The sequence below is a fragment of the Geospiza fortis genome, unplaced genomic scaffold (assembly GCF_000277835.1).
Source record: "Geospiza fortis unplaced genomic scaffold, GeoFor_1.0 scaffold106, whole genome shotgun sequence".
NCBI lineage: Eukaryota > Metazoa > Chordata > Aves > Passeriformes > Thraupidae > Geospiza > Geospiza fortis.
The window spans coordinates 1,963,778-1,990,777 of record NW_005054377.1 but is presented as its reverse complement, the minus strand read 5'-3'; the positions used below and the strand labels follow the sequence as shown (position 1 = coordinate 1,990,777).

Here is a 27,000-nt window from a genome sequence, read left to right as displayed (position 1 = left end):
GGATCCCTGGAAGTGCCCAAGGCCAGGCTGGACAGGGCTTGGGTCAGCCTGGGGTAGTGGGAGGTGTCCCTGCTCATGGCAAGTGGTGGAATGAGATGAGCTGTAGGGTCCCTAACAACCTGAGCCATTCTGTGATCCTCTGGTAATGCCAAGCTGGAAAGCAGAGATCTCTCCCTGTGCCTGGAAAGCAGGGATCACAACCCTGGGTCTGGACACTGGCACTAAGCTCAAGTAGTTTCAAGCTGTTTTTCTTTACTGTGTGTCCAGCATGGCACACCCTGCATTGGAGGGGAAGCTGCTGCAGGCCCCCAAGTGGCATCAGTCTCCTAGAAACTGATCTAGGGAGTGACACCCCTGCCCAGGACAAAGGGCTGGATTAGATGAGCTTCTCAGTCCCTTCCAACCCAAACCATTCTGTGATTTTATTATTCTATCATTTTATGCTCCAAGAATGAGCTCCATTAGTCTGGCTTCCCCCTGGGATGCATTTTTCTCTCTTTACAGGGGTGGGTGCAGGAACTGTGCATTCCCACCTCATTTCCTGGTGCCAAGGCCTGACTTTGGCAAGCAGGAGGCGGGGAAGGCCGCTGCACTTGCTGTGGGGTGGTGGATACATCAGCAGGGCTGGGAGGGAGGAGGGATTGCAGTGGTTGCAGACAGAATTATTAAACCTCTCCTTATCCCACATTATCCTCCCCTCAGCTGTCCCGCTGGGAGGTGCCATGTGGTGTCCAACAATTGCCACGCTCCCATCGCAACATGGCGGTTGTGAGATGGAGGGGGGAGCATGAAGGGACCCCTCATCTGGCTCCTGCAAGGCTCCTCCATCCCAGAAATGCCCCAAGTCCTGAAGAAACAGAGTCTTTCCATGCTGCTGCCTTTGAAAAAGGCCCCATGGGCAGTGTCACCCCTGTGTTACACACCAGTGACACTGCTTAGCCCAAATCATGCTCTGGTGAGTGCAAGAGTTGGGAATAAATCCCACATCTCCTCTTCCTGTGCTGCCTGCTTGAACCTGGGCTTTTCCTCAAGCACAGGGAACTAACAGAAAACACTCCTGGACCAGTGTCAGGCAGAGCAGGGGCAGCCTGGCCACTCCTGGGTTGTATTTCAAGTGTCGGACAGGTCTGTGATGGCTCCATGCTTCCATCTAGTGACAAAAAGCCACTGCTCACCCCTCCTGCTTGGCTCTGCCTCCTTTCTGGTTCACTGCAGGAATCACTCAGATTCCAGATGCTGAGCCTGTCCATAGAGCTATTTCCATTTATTTATTCAAAATCGAAACCCCTAAATGAGTAAATCCAAACAAACAAAACCAGGGGAGAAGTTTTTGAGCAGAACTGTCCTTTGGCAGGAAAAAAGTGGCTTGCACATATATGCAAACCTGCACTTGCTCATCAAAATGTGCTGGTTTCCTCTTTAATGGGAAATGTCCCTAAAAACAGGCATCAGCCTGTGGTGACAAAGTATTTACATATCCTACAGCAAGGCTCTTCTGTGACTTGGCCATTCCTCTCCTGATCTGAATTCTAGGCCTGGGTTTCTGGTTATTATGGACAATGTTTTTCACAGAATTGTGGAATACAGAAGGGTTTGGGATGGAAGAGACTTTAAAGCTCATCCAGTCCCACCCCTTGCCATGGGCAGGGACACCTTTCACTACCCCAGACTGTCCCAAGCCCTGTCTAACCTGGCCTTGGACACTTCCAGGGATCCAGAGGCAGCCACAGCTTCTCTGGGCACCCTGTGCCAGGGTCTCCCCACCCTCACAGAGCAATCTTCTTCCTAATATCCCATCTAACCCTGCCCTTAGTAATTTTAAACCCTTCCCCCATGTTCTGTCCCTCCAGGCCCTTGTAAATTGTTTCTGTCCATCTTTCTTGTAGGCTCCCTGCAGGTGGGAGCAATTAGGTGGGTGGGTGCAATTAAGTCACCCCAAAACCTTCTCTTTTTGAAGCTGAATTCTCCCAATTATCTCAGCCTTTTCTTGCAGGGGAGTTGCTCCATCCCTTCAATCATCTTGGTGGCCTCCTCTGGACTTGCCCTTTCCCTTTCTTTTCACGTTTCAGCTTCTTCATGGGTAGGGCTCCCTGAGCATTATTTTATTAATCTCTGACTTTCTGCAAAGAATAAACTCCTCATCCCAGCCAAATCCTGTCAGAACCCAGGATATTCCTCTGGCTGCCCTAGAGGGCTTGAGACCCTGACAGGGGGCTCAGAGACTTTGGCACGGAGGCAAAGACACCTATGCCTTTGATTTTAACCCATGGAAACAATTATTAACTTTGTGCGAGGAGTTACAAGCCACAAGGGTTTGAATAGAATGTTAGTGAATTTATCACAGGGTGAAAAAGTAGAATTTTGGGGTTTAAGAGTGGGGGTTCAGGAGGCAAGATGGAGGAATCTGGGTGTGTCCAGTCTTTCTCCTTCTTCTTCTTGTCCTCCATCTTCTGCTGTGATGGTGGCACTTTTGGATTGGTTTAGAGTAGAGACGAACTGTCTAACATAGGTGATAGGTATTGAAAAATAATTGTAAATAATTTACACGTAGTTTTTAATATAAAAAGATAACACCGCCCTGAGGGCGGTCAGCGTGCCTCAACCTGACCTGCTGGACACATCTCAGTGGTTCAGAAAGACAATGTATTAGATAAGAGCAAATAAACAACCTTGAGAGCCAGAGCTGAGGAATTCTGCCTTCTTCTTCGGTCTCAGGGCTTGGAAAAAGAGACTTTGTAACACCTAGGGGTCATCTTGACACCAGAGACCTCATCAAAATCCTTCTGATCTGCAAACCTCAGACGTTTGGTTGAGTTTTTCTGGATAAAACATTTCTTTAGGGTTGGATCACAAAGTGCTATGGATATCAATACTAATAGTTTTTGCCTACTACGACTTAGAGAGTTTGAGTGGCAGAGTGTGTTGGGAGGAGCAATAAACCTGCAAATAAATCTGCAAACCTCGGGCGTTTGGTTGAGTTTTTCCTGGATATAACATTTCCTTAGGATTGGATCACAAAGTGCTATGCATACTAATACCAATACTAATAATTTTTGCTGACTACGACCTGGAGAGTTTGAGTGGCAGAGTGTGTTGGGAGGAGAAATAAACCATAATGGCCCTGATCAGCCTCACCTGGGACCACCCTCCCCAGGCTGGCCATGGTTCCAGAGCACGATTTAACCTCATCTGTGGCCCTGTGCTCCCTCCCTGAGCTGTGCTATGGAAATACTGTTCTGTAATCCCCCTCTGGTCCTGCCTTTTATCAGGATCATGGGCTCGTGTTGTAGCTGAGCACCCTGCCCTGCCTCCTCTTGTTTCTGAGGGGGTTTCCTGAAGGCACCTTGCACCTGGTCCATCCCTTTATTTGGGGCTGTGAGTGGACCCTGTTACCAGCATCTCTTTCTGTCTTCTGGGTTCAAGCTGTCATCCTTAAATAGCCTCTTCTTTAGCAAGAGTTTTTTGTTTGAGAATTTCCTCGAGTTTACTCTTCCTTCTGACCACATTTCCAGTCTAATTCTGCTAATGAGTAAACTGAGTTTAGATCACTGGTGGGGTTAACTCACATGAGGTTCCTGTGATCACTGGCTGAGACACTGGGGCTTGGCCTAAGAATAAACCAAGCACAACTTGTTCCACTGCTGGGCAGAACTCCAGAGCTCCCCTGAGGGTTGATTGCCCGTGACTTTGTGCCACTGAGTCTCTGAATTGAGGCTGACCAAGCCCATTCCATCTCCCTCTGGGGCTGAGGTGAGAGCATGAGCACATTCTGCTGCTGTTTGGTGTGTGGTAACTCATTAAACCTCAGTTATGCCGCAGGGTCTGGGAACTTCCTGCAAATTTCAGTGGAAACTTCCATGAAGGTTTCCATACCAGGGCAGGGATTCAGCAACCTTTGAGGGATTCCATCAAAATCCATCTGGGCCTCAAAGAGAGGAGGGCAGAGGTGGGAGTAGAGATGTTATTCAGTGTCTGGGGGAGGCTGGATTGCATCTTCCCAGGAGCCAAGGCTCCCCAGGACATGGATGATAACACTGTGAAAGTCCACTGCCCTCTTTTGACAGGCAAAAAGACCTGCAGGGTTAAAGCTACTTGAGAGGTGAGAAGGGATCTAAACACCCTTTGGGCAGAATTCCCAGCAGGTGTTGTTTGGAATACCATGGAAAAACTGAATTAATAATATGTAAGGGAACCTTGAAGTCCACTTGCTGTGAAAGTCAGTGCCAGATTGAACATCAGCATATCAAGAAACAGTTTTTCTGTCATGTTGTAGGAGAGGAAAAAAAAAGAGGATAAAATGGATTAATTGTCCTCCTATTGGAGGGCCTAACCATACACCAGTGGAAGAACAATCACAGGTTATTTCTGTTATTGTTATTAAAGTCTTGGAATGAAAGAGTTAATAGCAGCAAGTAGCTTAGGTTAATAATTAAGCACCCTCAGTGGACAGCTCTGAGCTGTCTGTGACGGGATTTGAGCCTTTTGGGAAGCTTGTCTGGTGGGTTTCAGCACTGGGCAGAGTGACTGACATAACCCCAGCCTGAAACCCGTGACAGAGCTGGTGCCAAAGGGATGGAGCTCCTGTGCTGGTATCAGAGCCCCTGCCCTTCACTCATCAGAGGAATGGAGGAAGAACAAATTGAGTAAGGTAAGTAAAGCCAGAAAAACTCCTAAAAAGAATAACAAAATTAAATCCAAATGATGTTTTCTGCACCTGCATTGAAATGCAGCATCCACTTGTGCTGGACTCTGCCCCATGCACTTTGCAGTGTGTTAAAATGTGCAAGAAATAGAAAGTGGTTACAGTGGGTCTTGTGGTCCATAAGCTGCAGAAACCAGGTTGGCTTGGAGCAACCTGGTCTGATGGAAGGTGTCTGTGCCCATGGCAGGGGGTTGGAATTGGGTCATCTTTAAGATCTCTTCCCACCAAAACCACTTGATGATTTAAAAATGTGGCTAAATTAATGCACCCGTGCTTTTTCCATACTGAGGCTGAAGGCAGGAGAAGTTGACAGTCTGTCTTTAAATGTTAGAACAACTCCTGACATGGACTTTATAAAAGAAATGTGTGATATCTCTGGCTATGACAGCAAGTAAGACCTGGTCTGCAACTCAAATAATGTTTATATTCTTAAATTATTAGAAGAGTTCACAGCTATTGCTCCCACAGATTTGCAGTGAGAAGAAAGAATACAGATTTTTTTATTTATTTTAAGTTACAGGGAAGGTCCTGGAGCCAGACTCTTGTGAATTCTTCATCCAATGTCCAAGATGAACCTTTGGAGAACATGCTGAGTGCTGTGCTGATATTCTTGGCAGGTGGGTGATGGAGAGGTGCTGTCTCCAACCCCACCTGCAAAATACAGTGGGGATTGGACATAGACTGCCTGTGAGTCATGGAGAAGAACCTCTAAAGAGTGTTGAAAAATATGGGATATTGACTGTAGCACATTGGACATTGTCCACCCTTATCATTGGATTTCCATGGCATTATTTCCATAGCCATAGAGGAGATTTCTGGATTAATTTGTAATTCTCTGTGTCCTACCTGAGTTCATATAATACCTATTGTTTTTTGTTTACTTGATGATAAATATGTCACTCTCTGTATGTTGCTGTTAAGGGTTCAAGATGCAAAAGTGTCAAGTATTTGGCTTTGGTGATCAATACTGATGTTTGATCAGATTGCATCCATATATAGCTAAGAAGTTGGAAATCTCCTAAAATGTTAATCAGGAAAGTGAATGTCACCATGAAATGACTTCTGGAAAATTCTGGTCAGTGGCTGCATAAAAGGAAGCCTGGTTCATCTCTCAGCTTCAGAGAATGAGACAAAATAAATCCTAAATTATCTGAGGAATTTGGTGTCTTTATGAAAAGCCTGGCATAGAAGGTTATAGGTGATTAACATCATGAAGCAGGAGCTCTTTTCCAGGCCTGAATGTCTCTCCTAAGGACTTCAGAAGGAAACAGCTGGACAGGCTGTCTTGGAGCCAGAAAAGGATATATTTTATAGGCACCCTTAATTTTTGTAGGGTGCACAGAAGTCAGCAAACACATTTCTTTGAGAGATGAAGGAATAAAAATTATGTTTATAATCTTTAATTCTTGAGGATGATAGGAGGCTCAGGCTGTAGGTTGGTTCACCAAGCCCTAAAGGTGTCAACCTCTCCCTGAGGGGAGCTGTAAACAGGGGAGAGTGGTGGGGAAAGGATGGGAAACATGATTAATTTGGATGCTTGAGAAAGAGAAATGGGATGAAGGGTGGGATCACAGGAAGGTGATCTCAGGTCACTGTGTGTTATCCTGAATAAGTTTTTGAAAATATTTATATTTCCCTTCAGCCTGATGGAGCTGGTTTGTTTTTGCAGGAACAGCCTCAGGATCACTTGTCAAGCCCCAGGAGGGGAGCATTGCTGGGGGAACATGGATTACCATCACCCTGGATGGTGAGCATTAAATTGAGGAGTTATGTGTTGAAATAGAATCATAGAAAGGATTGAAAGAGACCTTTAAAATCATCTATTCCACCTCACTTCCATGGGCAGGGACACCTTCCACCATCCCAGGTTGCTCCAAGCCCTGTCCAACCTGATCTTGAACACTTCCAGGGATGTCAAAATAACAGATAATTAGCTCCCTTCTGAGGTTTGTGGTTGGAGTGACAAACCCTGCCCAACAGAGCCATAGGCTATAACACTCATAGCATGAAATCAGCTTGAAATGATGACTTTATAAGCAATTGCTGAAGGTTTATTTCTAAGCAACAGAAGTCAAAATGTTTATTATTTTTCAGATGTAGGGTTAGAAATTTCTTTCCTGCTCCTGCCCTTTTATTGAAGAAAAGCTAAAAGTCTTCTCTCTTCATATGTCCTGTGATACTGGAGCATTTTAAAACTCTTATGATAAGCATGAGATCTGAGTAAAAATTTCAGAAAATTGTATGTCATGTCCATTCTGGCCCCAAAGCAACTGTACAAAGCTGGATCTGATTTTCCACAGTGATGAATATTTATTCGTTGTGAAGAGAGTTGGTTTCTGGATCAGCTGTGCATGGTCATTAGCTGGCACAGGCTGCCCAGTGCAGGGGTAGACTCACCAGGGGGAATTAAAAATGTGTGGAAATGCACCTGGGGATGTGGTTTTTACCCTTCCAATCCTCTCCCCATGCCCCTGGGGGTGAAATGAATGAGTGGCTGTGTGGGGCTGAGTTGACAGCTGGGGTTAAACCACCACAACATGAAAATCCACAAACATGGTTTTAAAAAGCCTGATCAAGGACTGTGAACATTATTCCTAGAGAAGCTGGGTTGTACCTCCAAAAATGCTCATTGTGTGACTGGGAGTGATCCTGTCCTCACAGAGCTCTTCTGACTGACTTTATTGCTTAGGCTCAGCATCCCGCCAGGTAGAATCTGTCTCTCCAGCCAGCGCATCCCAGCTGGAGGTGTCCCTGGTGCACCCAGACCTGCCCAGGCTGCCGTGTGATGTCCCTCCTCTGTATTTGGACTTGCCCACCATAAGGTGCAGAACAAGGTATGATCCATGGTTACACTGTGGGTGACATCTTGCCCTTTGTCAAACAGGATCCTCCTTTTCTTTCAGTGTCTGCGCAGGAAGTTTGGGAGTTGAAAGAATTCCTGTGGTGTTGGAATATGAAATTTAGGGAATTCCAGGACTTTGGGTCTGTAAGTCAAAGTTTAGAATTAGGATTTGATCTGAGACTTTGGAAAAGGCTTCCAGATGTAGGTATTAGAAGTGAGAATGAGGATTTATAGTTTAAAACAGAGGTTGGTTAAGTTAAAACAGAGGAAAATTTTGAGTTTTAGAGTATAGTACTAGATAGTATATAGTACTATATACAGAATATACAGTACATATATATATAGACTATATCATGTATATATATGCAATATATATGATACAGTACTATATATAGTATAGTATGTAGTACTATATATAGTACTATAAAGTATATTTTTGTGTTATAACATGATTGACTAATAAAATTTACACTGTAGTATGAGTCTATAAGACAAAATATTTAAGGATTGCGTTAAAAGTATAAATATTCTTGTTGATAGTGTTTTATTGGTAAATAAATATTTGCTACTAGAGGTCTCATGACCTTCTGAGCCATGTGGTGAAGATGTGAGTTGAACTCACCTTTCTTGCTTATGTAGAAGATAAGAAAAATAAATCACATTATTTAAAACAACTCAGAAATCCTCAAATTCAAAATTCCTTCACAAATCCTCACGCTGTGCCCTCACTGAGCACCTGCTAATCTGGGTTGATTGATTTTTGTTTTAAATTTGTAAAGCACAAGGATACCTTGAGGGTCACAATGAGGCTTCTTGGGCAGTCCAGGCTCAGACTTGCAGAGGTTTGTAGACATCCAGGTCTCAGATGCAAAACTCCCAAGAAAATTTGCAGGAGACTCTACCAGGTTTTGGTGTCCTTGACCTGTCCAAGGTGATAGAGAGGGAATGAATGTCTTATGTCCTACGAATAGAACAGGAAATAAATATAGTTCCAAGCACCAGCTGGGCAGTTTGAGCAGCCTGTTTTCTATCCTGTCATAGCTTTAACACAGGTGGCTGGACTGGAAGACTGGGGTCTGAAGAGGGACCTAATGGGACTCTTCCATATTCTTCTGCTATGATTTGGCTGGAAGTTAATTTTGCTGGGTGCTGTGCTGGGAAACTGTGAAACAAGGATGCAGCATTAATTTATGGACCAGGATCAAGATGCCCTGCAGACCCAGGCATTCATTTTATTACTAACGAATAACAATTATTTTCTGTGCATGCCTAATGAGAATGCTTGTGTTTTGCATTAACAATAATTTAGGTGGAGTTCCAATGCAGTCCTGTCACCTTCTGCTCTTAACTGTGATTTCTTGCTGTGCTTCCACATTTCTTTTGAATTGTTATTTTAACGTTTGGCTTCATATGTGTGAAGTTTGGGCTGACAGTGAAAAGCTCATTTGCTCTATGGATGTCTCAGTGGACTTGCTATGAATGGAGACTCTGTAAAGGACTTGGCATTTTCTAAACACAATTTGTATAAAAATATAATACACATTTTCTTCCACCTAGGTCTTCACTCCAGGAAGGTTTGTACTACGTGGAGGTGATCTTTAAAGGACATGTGATTAACAACCTGACTGAGGTGGAGAAAGAGAACTATTCTTTCAAGGTAATCATCAAGCAAGTGCAGAAGTGAGGATAAAGAATTCAATGTATTGAGGGGAGTGAAGCTTGAACATTGTGTCGCAGGAAATACATTGAAATGGATGGAATCATGGAATGGTTTGGATTGGAAGGGACCTCTAGACCATTCAATTCCAACCCTAAGCTAAAGAAAAATGGGGAGAGACTTTTTGCAAGGGCGTATTAGAGACAGAACCAGGAGGGATGGCTTCAAGCTGAAAGACAGTAGATTGGATGTTGGAAAAAAACTCTTTAATGTGAGGTCCTGGCAAAGGTTTCCCAGAGCAACTGTGGCTGGCCCATCTGTGGAAGTGCTCCAGGCCAGGCTGGATGGGGCTTGGACCAATCTGGGACAGTGGAAGGTGTCCCTGCCCATGGCAGGGATGTGGAATGAGAACATCTTTAAGGTCCCTTCCAACCCAAACCGTTCTGGGATTCAGCGATCTTTTGCAGAGCAGAATCCTTAACCATGACTGTGTGTTTTGGGATGAGGCCTGGTGTTTTTGAAAGTCACATCCCACCTCTGTGCTAACTTTGAGCAAAAAAACCCAGCACTTTCAGTAAATTGCACATTAAAGCTGAAGAGTCATTGGGTGGTTCAGCTAGCCTAGAGAGCTGATGAAAAATCACCAGGGGATGCTGTTAATGAGGCACATTCCAAGCTAAATAAACCACAATGTGTCTCTTTGTTTTGGGGCTGGGCCCTGGGAGCTACATGTATTAAAATTAATTTTGCCTCTGCATTAGATTGGAAAAGGTGCTGCAGGCACCAACAAGTCTGAGCAGCTCACAAGACTCTGTCAGCCAGTGGCCCCAGTTTCACGCTGCTTTTGGCTTCTTTCTCCACATCTTCTCCAGCCTGGAGTATGGTGTGATGGTGCCTTTGCTCCCCAGAAGTGGCCATTGCTGGTGGAAGTTTGTGGCTGCTCATTCATTTCTAACATGACCAGGAGTAGGAGGGAAAGACTGAGCTCTGAAAGGGAATGGCCTCCAAGGAAAACTTAGGAAAAAAACTGATATGTGCAATGGTACCTTTGAATTAATGCAACAAATTAATTTTTTATGATATTTATTGGGCTGTGAGCAGCATCTGTAAGTGCCAATGAGGTCTTGAGGGGGATCATAAAGGAGGTGGAGAAGATGAACATGTCCAAAAAGGATGGGGAAGGGTCTGGAGCACAGGTCTGATGAGGAGCAGCTCAGGGAGCTGGGGGGGCTCAGCCTGGAGAAAAGGAGGCTCAGGGAGGACCTTCTCACTCTCCACAACTCTTTGACAGGAGGATGCAGCCAGGTGTGATTGGCCTCTTCTCCCAGGTTACAAGATACAGGATGAGAAAATTGCCTCAAGTTGTACCAGGGAAAGTTTAGATTGGATATTAGGGAAAATGTCTTCCTCAAAAGATTGTCAAGCACCAGGGAAGTGGTGGAGTCACCAGCCCTGGAGGCATTAAAAACTATGCAGATGTGGCATTTGGGGATATGTTTTACTGGATTTAGCAGCGTTGGATTAATGGTTGGACTTGATGATTTCCAAGGTTTTTTTCCTCAGAGGTGAAGGTGGTCCTTTCCCCAAAAAATCTCTGCTGTTTTGCTGTAAGATGGGGCCAAGACAAAGTCTTTGCTCCACTGCTTTAGGATACCCAACAAACTTGCCAAAGAATGGCTGAAGTATTTCACATCTATGATGATGCAATTGTTCTATAGGATATACTATTGGGAAGAACAATAATGTCACCATTCAACAAGATAATGTCACCATTCAGCAAGATAAAATGCAATTTTTAACTTCAGCTAAAGCATGACTTAGAAATTTGATATTGTATTAAACTGTGTCTTCTGGCATTGGATCAAGCAGGATGGGCAATTTGGGCACAAAAGATGTAAAAATATCACTAATCTAGACTGTGATTGGAGAAGGGGTGAGAAGGGAATAATTCTCCTTATTCCTTTCCCAGAGCAGGAATCTGCTTCAAAGATAAATGTGGAGTGTGAGTTTCTGAAATGCAGCTGCTGGCTGGGTTGTGAGCAATGCACCATCAGGCGGGGTTGGACTGCTGCAGAATAGCTGACATTTCACTGCAAATTTCTCTTTGCAGTTCTCAGCTGAGCAGACACCTGTGGTTTACCAAATTAATCCATCATCTGGCACCCCAGGTATGGGACCTTTCTTTAATCTGTACTGCCATACAGAGCTTTTGCTTATTGGGGTTTTAGATCAGACTTTAAAGTTACATGAGAAGTCATTCACTGATTTTGGTCTGAAAAATTAATTGGAATGTGGCAGATTTTTCCCCCCTGTTTCTATTATTTCTGTATTTCCAGGTTTCTTTAGATAAAATTGAAAGTTTGATCCTCAAAGTCAAGATTAAACAAATGATTTTGGTCTCTCAAGAGCTCAGACAGTCACATGGATGATTGTATCACACAGATGTGCCTCAATCTAAATCAATCCCTAATTTCTAATTGTTTTCAGGTGTAGTTTAGGTCTAGATTCTCATGCCTTGCTTTAGGGTGTCAGTATGGAGCTTTCTATGTGTTAGCTGGATGGATGTTTCGCCTCCCAGAGTGAGTGAAGAGCAGGAGAATAATCTGGTCACAGATATGCCAAGATCCTTCTTTAGACCTTCACCCTGTCTGGCGTACAAATGACGTAATTTTGGTTGTCTCGTGAGGTTCTACAGTGGAATTGGGCTAGAAAGTGGGGTTTAGCTAACAAAAGAGTTGAGGAAAATTGTGAGCTTTGTGTAAATTCAGATATGCAAAAAAAATTCATTTTTCTGGAATGAATTTTTTTTTTTTTTGGTGGGAAACAGAGACATGTGCTTTGAGAAAAGTGAATTAAGTGCAAAATTATCTTGAGCCGTGGTAAAAGCTGAGAGCACATTCAGTGCAGGAACCTCTGCAAAATCTATAAAGACCATTAATTCCTTTTGTTCAACTCAGAAAATCTGCAAATAAATTCTCTGCTTTTAAAAGACTCTCTTCAATTTCCATTTCCTCTTAAACAGGAAATTTAATACAGATTCATGGGAAGACAATTGCTGGCAGATATGAGACCCTGGATTTCAATGTGGATTATATTGATGGGTAATTATGAACACTCAGCTATCTGCTGCAGTCCCTGTAAATTGGCATTTCTTCCATCAGCCTCCTCGACAGCAATAAATTGCAACCAGTTGGCCCAGAATTGCCATTTACTTCCTTTGTGGTTTATTGCAGCTCATGAGTTGGGCTCCAGCAAACTTTGTTAATCTAATTGCAACTGGTCCATTAAGCTGGTTGGTTTGTTTACTGGCAGCACAGTCAATCACAGCTCAGTGTGAATTGTACTGTAATTGCAGCTGGCTGCTGTAGATTTTATTTTGGCTAGCAAATTAAAATTTAACTAATTAAAATAATGTCAGAGTTGAAAAGTTAAATAAATTTTCCCCTTTCCATTTGCATTTTTTTTAAGAAAAAAAAAATGGATTAGTTTGAAGCAGATGCTCTGGTAAACCAGAAGACTAAAGAGAAATATTTTGAGACAAAAGACTTTGCTGTTCACTGCTTTAAACACTCTGTGATTGTTTTCTTGTTCTCAGAGGTTTGATTTTTTTTTAATGTTGCTTCTGTAGTTACATGGAACAGAGAAAAGCAGCTAGATTTAAAAAAATCCCTTATTTTAGGACAGCAGCTCCTTTAAACACAGTGAATCCAACATGAGCATCACCACTGTCCTGCTGTATGTCATATGTATTTCCATATGTATGGATATGTTACCAAATGTGAGTTTGTGATTTCTGTGCCAGTGAAGAATTAAGCCCAGGTAAGTATTTTAAAGATAAACTATTAATCCACAGTTACTCTGCCAGCAGTTTAAGGATCATTTCAAGTGTGTATTCTCAGTAGTTAGAAATTTTAATTGCAGCATAAGATATTTAACACTGACATACATTTTAATGACCTCTCAAGCTGACTGGAAATGTCCCTTGCTAAGGGATTAAACTCCCTGCTGGCATGAAGGACAGTCCAGTGCAGATTCCTGCCGTGCCATCCCCACACTGTGCACATCAGCATCCTTTGTTTGGCATCAGTTATTGTTTTACCCGCCTCTGGTGGAGCCCTGGAAGCTTTGATGAGAGGGAAGAAAGGCTGCTCTGTCTGAGCACAGGCTGGACATGCCTGCAGTGCTCTGCTGCCAGATTACTCATTTACAGCTCAGCCTCACCAAAAGGAAATGGCCTCAAAATCCCAGCATACCAGACAGGTTCCCTTTGTAGCTTCACAAGAATAATTTGCCCATTTTTGGTGTGTTAGGAAATAGGTACCAGGTGGGGACTTGGACTTGACCAGAGCAGATTGTCACTCAGTCACGCTGATTCAGGATTTGGAGCAAAAAAAGGGAATGGTTTTTGTGCTTCCAAGTGTGTTCTGCACCTTTTTCCATGCTTTGTATGGGATGCTCTGGTCCAGTGATGCTGAACAAACATTTGGCAGCACTGATATTATTTTTAGTCTTCCTTAAAAGGAAAGGTTCTCAGTATCAGCCACCTGTATTAATAAAAGCAAGGTCTTTTAGAAAAACCTCATAAAACTGCATTCTGAAACATGGGCCATAGAAAACTACATTGTGAGGGATGAGTCATCACAAAATGTTTGCATTACAGGTTTTAATTACCTATTTCCTTTAATTAGCTGTTAATTCTTAAAGAATCATTGCCAGCCTTTACTTACTCTGCTAATTACTCTGAATGTATTATTCCCATCTTCTTCCTCCTCTCCAATGGAAGTTGTCCCATACTGATTCTTTAAGGAACAGATATTTAAATTATTTATTAGGAGCTTGGGTGATTTCTGCTGGTAGATGTTTTTAGTGCTTTTCCTCAATGAAATAAAGAAATGTCTGAGCTATATTTTTATTGTACTTACTGTAGGTGGTGCTGCCTGCTGGTTTGGAAGGTGTGGGTGGGAATTGCCCTCCTAGAGTTCAGCCTTGCCCTCAGGGAGGGGGGATTCGATCATTCAGAGCTGGCATGAGGTGTCTCCAGGAGAGCCCTGCTGCACTCTCACAGAGCTGCAGCTCCCACAGTAATTGAGGAATGCACTTTGCAGGTGCAGAGATGAGAGATTAGGGCTTGTCCCATTTTCTAGAAGGTTAATAAATGTTAGATACAAGTGGGAGAAAATTCCTGTCCCTTGGGAAAATACTGGCTACTGATTTTAACAAGATCAGGTTTTCATCTGCATCACATCAAATCTTTCCTGTTTATTCTTTGCCCAGGCCAGCTGTTCTTACCTCAGAAGGAGATGGATGGACCAGTCTCTGCTCTTTTGCTGACAGGAGAGCTGGAACCACGTCAGTTCTGGTTTACTTTGGGTTTGTGCTGGTGCAAGGGTTCAGCACAGCTTGTGCACAAAAATGTTTGTGGCTTTTGGAGAAACTTTTCTACTTTGGCTTAAAGTGAAGAAAGACCCTGAGGATTTATGGTCTGTGATGGGTGGGTGAGGGCTGCTGGCTTTCTGCAGCTTCAAATGCTTAAACATAAGTGTGAGTTATCATGGGAATTGTCATTCCATGGCTCCAGAGGGTTGATGTAGTGGCAGCATATCTGTTTTAATTGCTACCTGCTCATTCTCACAGTTTAGGAACCTGCAGAGGAGCAAGTAGAGGGGAAGCATTTTTGTCCTTTCTATTCACCCTCCCCTTGTGCCTGCACTTGTCCCTGCTCAGTTTTTTATTTCAAGGAAGGTTCTGAAGGCCACCAACAGCATCAGCTTCTAGAAATAGATGTAAAGGAGCCACGCTGGAGCACTGCTGCTGGAAGACATCCTCCTAAGCTGCTGAACTCTTGATCTTTAGTGGGAAAATAAGTTTTTCCTGTGGCGGTGGTCACAAGGGTGTTTGGGTGAAGGAAAAGACGTAGATCTTTGACTCCATTACAGACGGCTTGATTTATTATGTTATGATATATACATATACTATACTATACTAAAAAGAAAAAGAAAGGAGAGTTTCCAGAAGCTGCTAAAGCTAAGATAAGAAAAGTAAAGTATGAAAAACAAACTTCGCTCTCCCGGACTGTCTCCAAGAGAGCTCAGTCCTGGATTGGCCACCAACTCCAAACATCTAAACTGGGCCAATCCAGGCAGACCTGTTACATTCACAGCAGCAGATAACCTATTGTTTATGTCTGGTTGCTGAACTTCTCAGCTTCAGCAGGGAAATCCTAAGAGAGGATTTTTCATAAAAGAAATGTCTGTGACATTTTCCTCTCCCATCTCACCTGCTTCACTCCCATGTTTCTAAAGACAGCAAACCATGACTATCTTGGGTGTATAAACCCACATCCTCTATTGATTAGTTGATTCTATTATATTTTGCTTATTTTCTGCTCCCAAGGCTCAGTGAAGTCCTTTGTCTCTCCACAGTTACCCTGTTCAGGTGAAGGATGGACTGGGGACCCTGCAGTGCCGGGTGGAAGGGAATCACATAGGTTGGTGAAATGGGCTAAAAACCATGGGTTTCTGTCATTCCTGCAGCTCCAGAAGATGCAGGGAGGAGGATGTCTGTCATGAGTTTCTGTTCTGTTTCCAAACTGGAATGTGGCTCAGGGCTGAGTCCATAAAAGCTGCTTTAGATCAAGGCTTGCCAGCCTTCAGCCCCTGCCATGGTTTGTGTCCTCTGCACAGCCTGGGAGGACATGAAGGGAAACCATGATGTGATGTGGGCATTGCTGACAGCCAACACTGGGATTTGGGGTCCTTGCTGAGCTTCCTACTTTAATCCTTCTTGTCTGTGATGTCCCTTCCCGTTAGTGCTTTATTAGAGGAATAAATCGGGTGTTCCCTTCTAGTCACAGTCTCCAGTAGCAGGTGGGATCCCTTTAATTTTTCCTCACTTCCAAGCACCCTGAAAAAGCTTCTAATTTCTTGTGGAGGCTTTGAGCTTCAGCCTTCCTGTTTGGGAAGGATATTGTGAGTTAAATACGTAAAATAAGTTTTCCTTACTGTTGTAAGGAAAGTACAAGGAAGGGAGAATTGGGTCCGGAGAACCTGGACAATATTTGGTAGGATTTACTTCATACTTCTGCCTGAAAGCATTGTCACTTTTCTCTCCTCCAGGGTCCCACAATGTCACCTTCTCAGTGTTTAACAAAGGAAAGTGAGTAAAAGAATCTTTTTTCCTCTGGTTTTGCATGGGAATAGAGCTGCATTTGAGTCCGGGATGAGTGAATTATGCTTTTACCTTATCATCTGTTTCATTGCTCAGAAATAAGGTTTGTTACCTTTAGGAGATGGTTGTCAGATTTGGAATGACATGGGGGAAGGTTTCGCCCCAGAGTATTTCCACTTTGGTTTTTTATACTTTACCTTCAGTGACCAAAACATGAGACACCTTATCTTGGACAAGGGAGAATAGCTGAAGGAGGATGGATTCAGATTGGATATTAGGGAGAAATCCTTCCCTGTGAGGGTGGGGAGGCCCTGGTACAGGTTGCCCAGAGAAGCTGTGGCTGCCCCTGGATCCCTGGAAGTGTCCAAGGCCAGGCTGGATGGGATTTGGATCCGCCCTGGGCTAGTGGAAATTGTCCCTGCCCATGGCAGGGGGTGGAACTGGATGTTCATTAACATCCCTTCTCACCCAAACCATTCTGTGATCTGTTAAATTTAGCTGAACTAAAACCTTTCACCTTGCTTTTGACTATTCATCCACATGGGAAAGAATTTAACCATAAAAGGAGGTGAAAACAGGTTCTGACTGTGTCAGAACATACTTTACAATGTGCTAGTACTTCTAATAAAGTGTTTAAACCATTTAATGGGTCTCATGAATCAATGTGCTGGTGAAAGGAGTTGTTGGAACTTGCAGAAATGTTCCACTGTTCCTCTGGAGAGTGAATGTCCAGCCCTGCCAGATGAAGGTTTGCTTTTATTTACATGGCCCAGGATGTCTCAGGCATTTTCTCTCTTGCAGGTCAGCAGTGCACAAAGGTGCTTGGCTCATCAGCGCCAAACAGGAGCTTTTCCTGTACCAGACTCATCCAGGTATTCACTGATCCACCTCACTGGCACTGTCCTCCCTCAGTCCCAGCGTGATCTAAGAAAACACGTCTCACTGTTGCTTTTCCCAGGGATGTAATCCTGTTTTGTCCTCATTTTGGTGTTCCACTCCCCTGGTATGGGCTTGACTAAGCAGAAAACAACCAGATTTATGTGTGCTGTTCCTTGTCCTGTCAGATCTGTTACAGAGTCAAGGTGTTGCTCATAGGGAAACTTTTCCCCCTTAAATCACTCTGTATTTGTTGAGGCTGAAATTTTGGAAATGCAGACCTCAGGATGAGAACTCCCACACTGGATACAGGAAGGATGTGATGTTCAGCTACTCCAAGAATTGAGTTCTGGATAAGTGGTGAATGGGAGGGTACTGCACCATTACTTAAAAAAATTATTTAAGGTACATTAAAGATAACCTACATGGGATGTTTCAAGCTGTATTGTAGACAACTCTTTGTTAAGAAGGCTAATTTTATGTCTTTGTTTACAATTTAAAGCAGAGTAAAATGAAATAACCATGCATGAAGTTGGCTGTGGGCAGAGCATGAGCAGAAAGATCTGCTAGATCTGTCCAGTAGACAGTACTGTGCTAGTCAGTAACTAATACTGTAAAATTACTGTTTAAATGCCAGATGAATTAACAAAAAAGATGCAGGTATAGAACAAAATCCCTCATCCTCTTCTTATTAGACTTCTTTTTTTCAGAGCTATACAAGTAGAACTGGGTGGTTAAACTCCAATATTAGTGCAAAGTGGGTAGTTGTCATCAAAAAGAAAAATAGTTTTGCTGTGGAATGGCACACTTGTAACAGATAAAGTGCTGAAAGGATCCCATGGTCATGGTGTGGACACTCAGATATTCTGCTCCCTCCATTTGTCCCTGAAGTCTGAGGGATTATTGGAAAGAGTGGTAACATTTAAACCTAAGGACTAAGTTGAGATGTGAGTCAGAGAAGGTCAAGAGGATTAAAACAGTTTTAATTCTGCCTCTTTTTTCTCTTTTTCTCCCGGAGATCCTCAATAGCACAGCACAGAGCAGTTTGCAATCTGAGCATGACAGATGCAGCCCCTGCTAAGCAACAGCCCAAGCATTGCAGTGCTCCCCCTGCCATGTGGCCAAATTATCCATGCTGCTCATCATCCCAGAGGCTGCCAAAAAAAGGGATCAAGCAGCTGGATTCATTCACAGGAGCCTGCTCTGGCTGGAAGCAGTGCAAGTGCACTGCAGGCTTTCCCAGAAGCAGGGCTGGGATTAACCTCTGCAAGGCTTGTGCTCAGATCCCTCTTTCCTTCCCTTGCAGAGATTTTCTCCGTGTTCCCAGCCGGAGGGAGCCTGGCAGGAGGCACTGAGCTCACTGTCACTGGGGATTTCTTTGAGGAGCCAGTGCAAGTCACTGCTGCAGGTAAGAGCAGAGCAAATAATGTGAATTTTATTTTTTTAAATACAGTTTGGCCCTCACTGCAAAACCCAAGAGATATTCAGGGATGCCAGTGTGGGAATTGTAGGACTCACCTTGTCCTCATGCTTGATTTGCATGGGAGGCATTTACAGAAGTGATACAAATAGATGGATAATAAGAGCCTTTACCTTTAAACAACTCATCTTTAAAACAATACCCCATAAGTTAATACAGCCCATAAACACAGCTGTGAGAAAAGCTTATAGAAAAATGAGAAAGAAGTTCATGATTACATATTTCCCTGGTCAGCTGCTATTCATAAAGACAGATGCAAGAAAACTATTTTCTTGTAGAGGAGTCTTTGTAACATTAACAATAGAGACTTCTCTTCCTAAATAAACTGAAGAAAAACTTCTAGAGGTAGTAAAGTAACAAAAATTTTTTTTCTTTATATTGTCATTAAGAAAAATGAGGTTGAGGAGGAGAGGAGAAATATCCTAAAGGTTTTGTTTTAATTCTTACTACTTTTTCTTTTAGTTACTATTAATAAATTTTTCTTTATACCCTTTTAAAGTTTTAAACCTACTTTACCTTTCTCCTAGTCCTACCTCACAGCAGGAAATGAGCAAATACATCCTAATAAATACACTAGTAATTAACCAACACTAAATCCACTGCACTCATTAATACATTAACCAAAAAAAAAAAATCTCAAATTAGCAAACCAAAACCACTGCACACCTCCAGGAAACTCCAGTTACTCTGATTGTGGGCATGAACTGTTCTGTTTGGTGGTAGTACCAGCCCAGGCTTGTGGCAAAATGTTTAACGCCTTTTAGGAACAAGCTCAAGGTTCCTAAGGAATAGGGAAGGGAATTTAGGAACAAGGTGGATGGGAGGGGATTCTGCCTCTCTGCTCTGGGGAGACTCCCCCCAGAGTATCACATCCAGGGTCCTCAGTACAGGAAAATCTGTTGGAATGAATCCAGAGGAGGGACACAAAAATGATCAGAGGGATAGAACACCTCTACTATAAGGAAAGGCTGAGGGAGATGGGGCTGCTCAGACTGGAGAAAATAAAGCTCCAAGGAGACCTTGGAGCACTTTCCAGTTCCTAAAGGAGCTCCAACAGAGCAACCTGGTCTAGGGGAAGGTGACCCTGTCCATATAAAGGTACATGTAACAACATATTTGTAAGGTCCCTTCCTACCCAAACCACTCCATGGCTCTGAGATGTGTTTGTGCTGCAGCTCAGCTGTGTCTCCAAGTCTTCCACAGCACTTTTGTCTCCTTTCCCTGCTGGCAGGTGTTCCCTGTAAAGTCAAGCACGTCTCTCCCCAGGAAATCAGATGCACGACTGAGGCTGTTGGTGAGGGCAGGAGACTTGGAGCCCCCCAGCCAGGTGAGCTGTTCCTGGAGCTCCAAATAAGCAAACACACACAGAAATGGAGGGCAGAAACCCTTTGGTGATGATTCAGTCATGAAACAGGGCTTTCCAAAGCACTGTCTGCTTCAACATCAGTTTCTTTTGGAGTGGTAGGGAAGGGGGGTGCAAATAATCCAAGGGCTGGACCACCTCTGCTATGAGGAAAGACTGATGAGAGAGCTGGGGTTATCCAGCCTGGAGAAGAGAAGGCTTCAGGGAGACCTCAGAGCCCCTTCCAGTGCCTAAAGGGGGCTTTCAGAAACATGGGGATGTAAACAACATGGGGGATAGACTTTTATTAGCAATAGGAGAGGGGATGATGTTTTAAAATTAAAAGGGGGTCTATTTAAATTGTTTCTAAGGAAGGTATTTTTTTACAATGAGATGAGGAAGGCCATGGCGCAGAAAGGTGGTGGATATTCCATCCCTGGAAACATTCAAGGCCAGTTTGGGTGCAGCTCTGAGCACTCTGCTCTGGTTGGAGATGTCCCTGCTTGAGGCAGGAGGTTGGATTGGATAAACTTGAATGGTCCCTCCCAAACCATTCTGTGATTCTATAGCCAGGAAAACCAAGGTGGAGAGCTCAGCCCACCAGGAGCAGAGAGGAGATGGTGGGAGGAAGGTCAGACTGGTGGAAAATGAGGGGAAAAAGGCATGGAACATATTTAGAGGAAGGATGGCTGAACTGGAGTTACTGCAGAGGCTTCTGGGGACACTCCTTGAGTAGGAGATTTTAATGCATAAAATGAGGCTTAACTTTGACTGTGGGTCGTCTCAGTGCCTTTTCCTGCAAGAGCAGACGTGAGCAGGTTGGTTGTTGTTCTCTCTGCAGAGTTTTGTTATTTCTGTCAGAGGGTTTCAAGGTAAAACAAATTCCCCATGGTGAGATCTGTGTTCTGCCTTAGACTGCAAACTACCCCAAAAACAGAACCAATTTATTATTAAAATTTTCTCTCTGGCCTGCCTCCTACAGCACTGATTCCAGCATGTGCTCTGGGATTTCTGCTGGCTGCTGCTGAGCATACTTTTGTTTCAACTTTCTAGGAAACAGAGGGCTTCTCTTTGAAGTCTGGGATGATGCCTCTGATCTGACAGAAGCAGGTCCTGGATACAGATGGCAGTTTGTACCTAATGCCAGCTCCCCAGTAAGGTTTCTGTCTGGGGCAAAGAAGTCCTTCAGGTACTCAGTGATCTTAAAAAGAGATGAAGCCATGGCAATCACCTTTAGCAGTGTAAGGTGGAGCAAAAACACCTGACAGCTCTTTATTGCAGAGCCTCACTGCATAGCTCCTATAAATCAAAGCAAACCCTTTGCTCCAAGGTCCTTTTGAAGCTTAAAATATGCAGCGAAGTGCTTTATTTTCTCCTCCTTTTGCCTTCCCTCAGTATTTCTGCTCTACCTGGCCTAGATATACTGAAATACCACCAAAAATATTTGCTCTGGAAGTAGAAGGAGCTCCAGTTTGAGGCTGTTTTGGGCTGGAGCTCTGGCCAGATGTGGAGGGGCAGATTCTCAGCCAATGCCGGCAGCCAAGGTGGAGTTAATACAAATAAATAAATTCCTGAACTGTGTTTGTTCCCATTGCAACTTCTGTCATGACCTTGAAAAACTGTGCAAAGTGTAAGAATTCTTACAGTTTTCTACCACTTCTCTATTTTTGTTGTTTGATTCTGGTTTTGGCTTTTTCTGCATGTTCAGGCTAAAAATTTGGTTTGAAAAGAAATGTACTGAAGTAGCCACCAACAAAATCATACTTAGTTTCATGGAGCTGTTTTTTCTTTCCTTTTTGAAACTTTTGTAAGGCATAATTGACATTTAATGTGAAATTGGGTCATTTTGAGGTTACTTCAGCTTTAAAATAACAAGGTTTGTTTTGTTAAAATGGTTTAAAGATGTTTTCTTTTTACTCAGTGTACATGTGAAGGTGGGGTGTGGGGAGGTTTGTTGTTTTGGTTTTTTTTTCTGTAACTCTTTTGTATATTATGGATATTCTGTTTTTGCTCAGCTCCAGACTCCGTGGGTTTTTTGTGGCTCCTCAGACCAACAATTACACATTCTGGATTCAGGCAGGTGGTCAGGCATCTCTCTACTTAAGTTTGTCCCAAGATCCAAAACAAAAGGTATTGTTATTAGTAGAGAAAAATGAGAGAAATGGAAATTAAAAATGAGGATGGAAAGGATTTTAATTAAGGTGACAACAAGCAGGAATTTCCCCAGTGTGGATTGGTTTATTACCTTTTATGAATCTATTGCAGAGTCAAAGCTGTGGGATTATTTTTAATATTTTACATCTGCCCTGTCCATTATATAGCTCATAAAAAAAATCACTCTTGCAACCAGAGTAATTGATTGTCTTTTCCAAATTTTTTTTTGTTAGTTTAGTATATTTCTGTCTGAACTGAAGCCATGAGAAGTTATTTGGGGAACTGTTATTAGTGCTAGAACAAGCCATAGGAATTATCTTCTTTATAGTATTGAACCTTAAACAAAAGTTTTTTGATATTGTGGCTTTTTCCTGTATAATAGGAAGGAATTTGTGAGCTATCAACTCACAGCTATCAGTTATAAACACAAATATGCTGTTTGGTTTTTTTTACGGAGCTGTGGCATTGGACTAAATGTTATTTGGGGCTGGAGAAAAGTCACTAACTGGTTTAATGGCTTCAAACTGAAAGACAGTTGGTTTATATTGGATATGAGGAAGAAATTCTTTGCTGTGAGAGTGGACAAGGTTGCCCAGAGAAGCTGCGGCTGCCCCTGGATCCCTGGAAGTGTCCAAGGACAGGTTGGACAGGGCTTGGAGCACCTTGGGATAGTGGAAGGTGTCCTTGGCCCATGGCAGGGATGGAATGTCATGGTTTTTGATGTTCCTTCCATCCCAAACCATTCTGTGATTGTGTGATTTTGTTGTTCTGCACACAGGTGAGAATTGCCTCTCTCCCTGCTGGCAATTCAGAGTGGTCTGAGAACTGGGTGAAGAACTGGAGTGAACTTTGGCAGCCAAAATCCCAGAAATTTGAGCTAACTGCTGGTTCAAGGTACTACCTGGAAGCACTGCATCATGCCAAGACACCCAGCACGGGGATGAGAGTTGGAGTCCAGATTCACAACACGTGGCTGGACCCCCATGTGGTGAACAACTACTACACCGAGCGGCACGAAATTCGGGCTCGAGCCTTGCACCTCCCAGAAGTGCAGGTCAGTGCTGCCTACAGCAGCCTTGGTGGTGCCAGATCTGAAAAAAAATGTGTGTTTCCATCTTGTTTTCAACCTCCTGTGACAGCTGGTGAGAAGAGCATAATGAGCTGAAGTTGTCTGTGGTTTTTACATACATGAGTGGGTGTGTGTAAGCACTCAGGAATGAGGGAAGTTTTTCCTGATGGTTAAACTCCTGAAGGACAGGAGCTCTAAGGACCATTTGCAGCTGCAGAGATCATGTATGCCTTGTTCTCCTGTTAATGTAAGAATCCTGTTCCTTGTAGGACAAGGGCAGGGATCCCTGACTCTTGGAAGGGATCCCTGGTTTACAGAGGCTATAAAAGGCCAAGTGCTGGCTGTAAAATCCTCCTCAGGAGAAGATTCCAGGTTTGAATGTGTGTCCCATGCAGTTTGCGTCTGTTTTCATTTCTTGATTTGCTTCTCTTTTTCTCCCAGATGTTGACTGTGTCTGGTACAGGTTATTTCAGTATCTCCTGGAACAACACACTGAAAATGATCCCCACAAATGCTACAGCTCAACAGGTAGATGCCATTAAACACAGACACAGGGTCCTCTGCTGGGAATTGGTGGAGTTCTGGTGCTTGATAGAAGTTAAGATTTGGCCCAGAAGCTGAAATAAAGTTTATGTGATGTAGAGGTGATTTTTATTTTTTTAAACAGAGAATATATTACAGTGAGTTTTTTTTTTCTTGAGCATTGACTCCCAGGTGTATCCTGAGCTTATCACAACATCCAGATTTCTTGGACTTTCATTGATCCAGATCCTTCTACTTCTTCTCTAAGGCCAGATGGGTGTTGTATGGCTCTGGCTTCTTCAACAGCCCCTAGGCTCTTGATGTGGCTCTTGATGTCTTGGTTGTTAATTTGTCAATATTGAAGTGACCCTGAGTGATGTCTCCATTACAGTCATTAGACTGAGGATGTCTCACACCCCTGAAAACTTTTATGTAAACATAAAAGTTTACACTCTCTTGAGATTAATTTTGTTATATTATTATTTAACGTTTTTATTCTTTCAATATTTGGCTAACTGCTTGTTCAGAGCTGTTGTGCCACTGATCCGTGACTGATGAAAAATGGACTGTGTGTTGAAGTCGCTGCTGAAATGATTGTAACTGACTGCTTCCCACTTTCTTAATTTATTTTGAAGGTGCAAGCAGCAATAGAAGAACTCCTTTCAGTAGGATGTGAAACTGAGCCAGCTTCTGCTAAAATCCTTTTTCACTGTGGTTTTGAGAAAGAAGGTAGGAAGCTTCTGTGGCAAATAAGCAGTATTTATTGTGAGGATGGATCTGCTTTTATGACATAAGTGTTATTTAAACTTTTACTGGTAGGAAATTTACACTTTTAATGGGTATGAGTACATACTCATGTTTACCATCTATTAGTAGTGTGTATATGCATTAAAACAATGTGATCAATATAATAATCACAGTGATCAATATAATAATCACAGGATATCCAGAGTTGGAAGGGACCCACAAGAATCATCAAATCCAACTCCTGGGTCTGTACAGGACAACCCCAGGAATCTGTGCCCGAGAGTGTTGTACAAACACTTGAACTCTGGCAGGAGAATTCTCAGAGTAGGACTGTTTGACAATTTCTGGATACCCACTTGTTGTATTTTCATGAATCCTGACTGCACTGATGTCTTCTGAATCACTTTGAAACCTCTCATTTTCTTTTTTTTTATCTGTCAGATATGAAGAACATCATCACCACAGGACACATTGTCAGTGGGACAGAGCCTTTCTGTGGGAGGTTCAGCATCCAAGGACCAAGCCAGCTGGTGAAAACTTCCCCATCAACACTACCAAGATATGACCTTACTAAATACCCACATGTGAGTGGCTGCTCTTCATGAGCAGCTTGAGCTGGGCACTGAATGTTCAGAGCCCAATAAACAACATAAAGTCATCTGGTCAGCTTACAACTCCCCAAAAATCTATCAAGCACTGTGTCTTAGCACAAGGCAGAGCACCTTTTATTTGGTTTGAGAGTGGTTTTGGATCTCTAAGATATAGATATTGTTTAACACAGCTGGTTGTTAACTGTTCCTGGGGATACAACCCTTGCTGTGGGAAAGGAAGAAGTGGGATGGTGTTGGAGAAAGGTGGAAGGGACAAGGACAACCATGTCTTGACAAAAGGAAAAAATCCTTTATTGTTTGGTGGTCCATGGCTCACTTTTCTGCTCATCTTCTCCTGCTTTTGGCAGGAATAAACCCAAAACTTCAGGGAAGCCCCAGGGGTCGGTTTGATGCCATGTTGTGGCACACCTGGGTGCCAAAACTGTCTTCTACACCTTTTATTCCCTCTTCAGCTCTCTTGGAGCCCCTTTAGGCACTGGAAGAGTCTTTAAGGTCTCCCCAGAGTCTTTTCTTCTCCAGGCCAAACAACCCAGTGTTAAACCAGAATTGAAATAGAATCTATTCCTTTATCTTCCATGTACATTATGTATCAATTACCTCTGTTTTGATTTGTGAAAGTCTTTTCCCCATTTTTGCAGGTGTGTTTTGCACATAAAGGACATATGAGCAACATCCTCCACCTCTCAGTGTCCTACACCAATGTCTCTTCATGTCCAGTGAGGAGAAACCTCACCTGCCAGTGGGACTTTAATGAAACTGACTCTAAAAGGTATCCAGACAATTACAGTTATCAGAGATTACATTTCCCATAAGAAGGCGCAGTAGGAAAAATGAGGGAAGTTCTTATTTATATAGGAACAATTTGTTATTTGGAGTAATCTAAAAAAATGCCTACAGAGGCATTGCTGGAATGTGTTTCCATCCTTTTTTGGAGAATCTGATGAGTAAATTTCCATGATTCTTGCTATGTGCACTATCTCACCTCAGTGACACACAGGTGTACTTAAAGATTTTTGAGAACATAAATTCTCCACTTTCTTTCCCAGTCGATTTTCCGTAGTAAGAGAGAGAATTGCTTGTTTTTTCACTCCACCCTTTGAAAGCTTTGAAAATTGGTGTAGTCTTTGATTTTCTTTATTCACTTAAAATTCCATGAGTAGAAAACATTTGGTAGCAGATATAAAGCTTAGGGCAGGCAGACTTAAAAAAATCAGGAGTGTAAAAAAATGAAGAGAGCTGAGGGTTTGACTTTTGGATTGACCCCCGCTGAGGTCACTGATGCTGTTGTGGTATTTTGCCAAAAATAAAGCAGGTGTAGTCATTCCCATATCCCACTCTGTTTATGTTTTCCCCTCTGAATCACTAGAGATCTAAATCCTCATTTCTCACTCTGGGGGGCCCAACAAGGACATAGTGAGTAATCACAAACCACTGAGCATGTGGTTTGTGCTAGATGTCAGTAGTAACAAAAACAGCGCCTGATATTACCTGGAATCTTCACAACCACCTCACATTTGTTTATTGTGTCGACCTTGTTGTCTTCCAGCTGGACATTTACCTGCACCAACCTCTGGAAGAGGTGTGTGAATATCTCTGTGCTTCTTCAGGACCTCCCAGCCAATTCCCCAGTATTTGTGTATCAGATAGACTTGCAGAGCCCTGTGCTGCAAAAAGAAACACCTGGATCATTTTATCTTGATCAGCTCATCATTGCTGACAGAGCTGTCATTGGTAAAGGCATCTCTTTTGGTTTGTTTTTTCCCCCCCAGGATATTCTGTTAAATCTATAGCAATAAAGATGGATGAAACTTTTTCCACGGGAAATTTCACA

The 27,000-nt window shown here is 43.0% G+C and overlaps 1 protein-coding gene across 1 annotated transcript in view; it reads left to right on the top strand.

The window, feature by feature from the left end:
* The first annotated feature begins 5,271 nt into the window (after positions 1-5,271).
* PKHD1 (PKHD1 ciliary IPT domain containing fibrocystin/polyductin) overlaps positions 5,272-27,000 on the top strand; it is a 238,627-nt gene continuing 216,898 nt past the window's right edge. Inside the window, 21 exon segments of the mRNA XM_031060250.1 lie at positions 5,272-5,287; positions 5,290-5,319; positions 6,372-6,449; positions 7,392-7,536; positions 9,102-9,201; positions 11,312-11,369; positions 12,224-12,302; positions 14,476-14,550; positions 15,624-15,688; positions 16,317-16,356; positions 17,170-17,240; positions 18,551-18,652; positions 19,956-20,051; positions 21,120-21,255; positions 22,082-22,196; positions 22,999-23,274; positions 23,731-23,817; positions 24,447-24,540; positions 25,000-25,142; positions 25,808-25,938; positions 26,716-26,900. Coding sequence (XP_030916110.1) covers positions 5,272-5,287; positions 5,290-5,319; positions 6,372-6,449; positions 7,392-7,536; positions 9,102-9,201; positions 11,312-11,369; positions 12,224-12,302; positions 14,476-14,550; positions 15,624-15,688; positions 16,317-16,356; positions 17,170-17,240; positions 18,551-18,652; positions 19,956-20,051; positions 21,120-21,255; positions 22,082-22,196; positions 22,999-23,274; positions 23,731-23,817; positions 24,447-24,540; positions 25,000-25,142; positions 25,808-25,938; positions 26,716-26,900 — 2,122 coding nt within the window.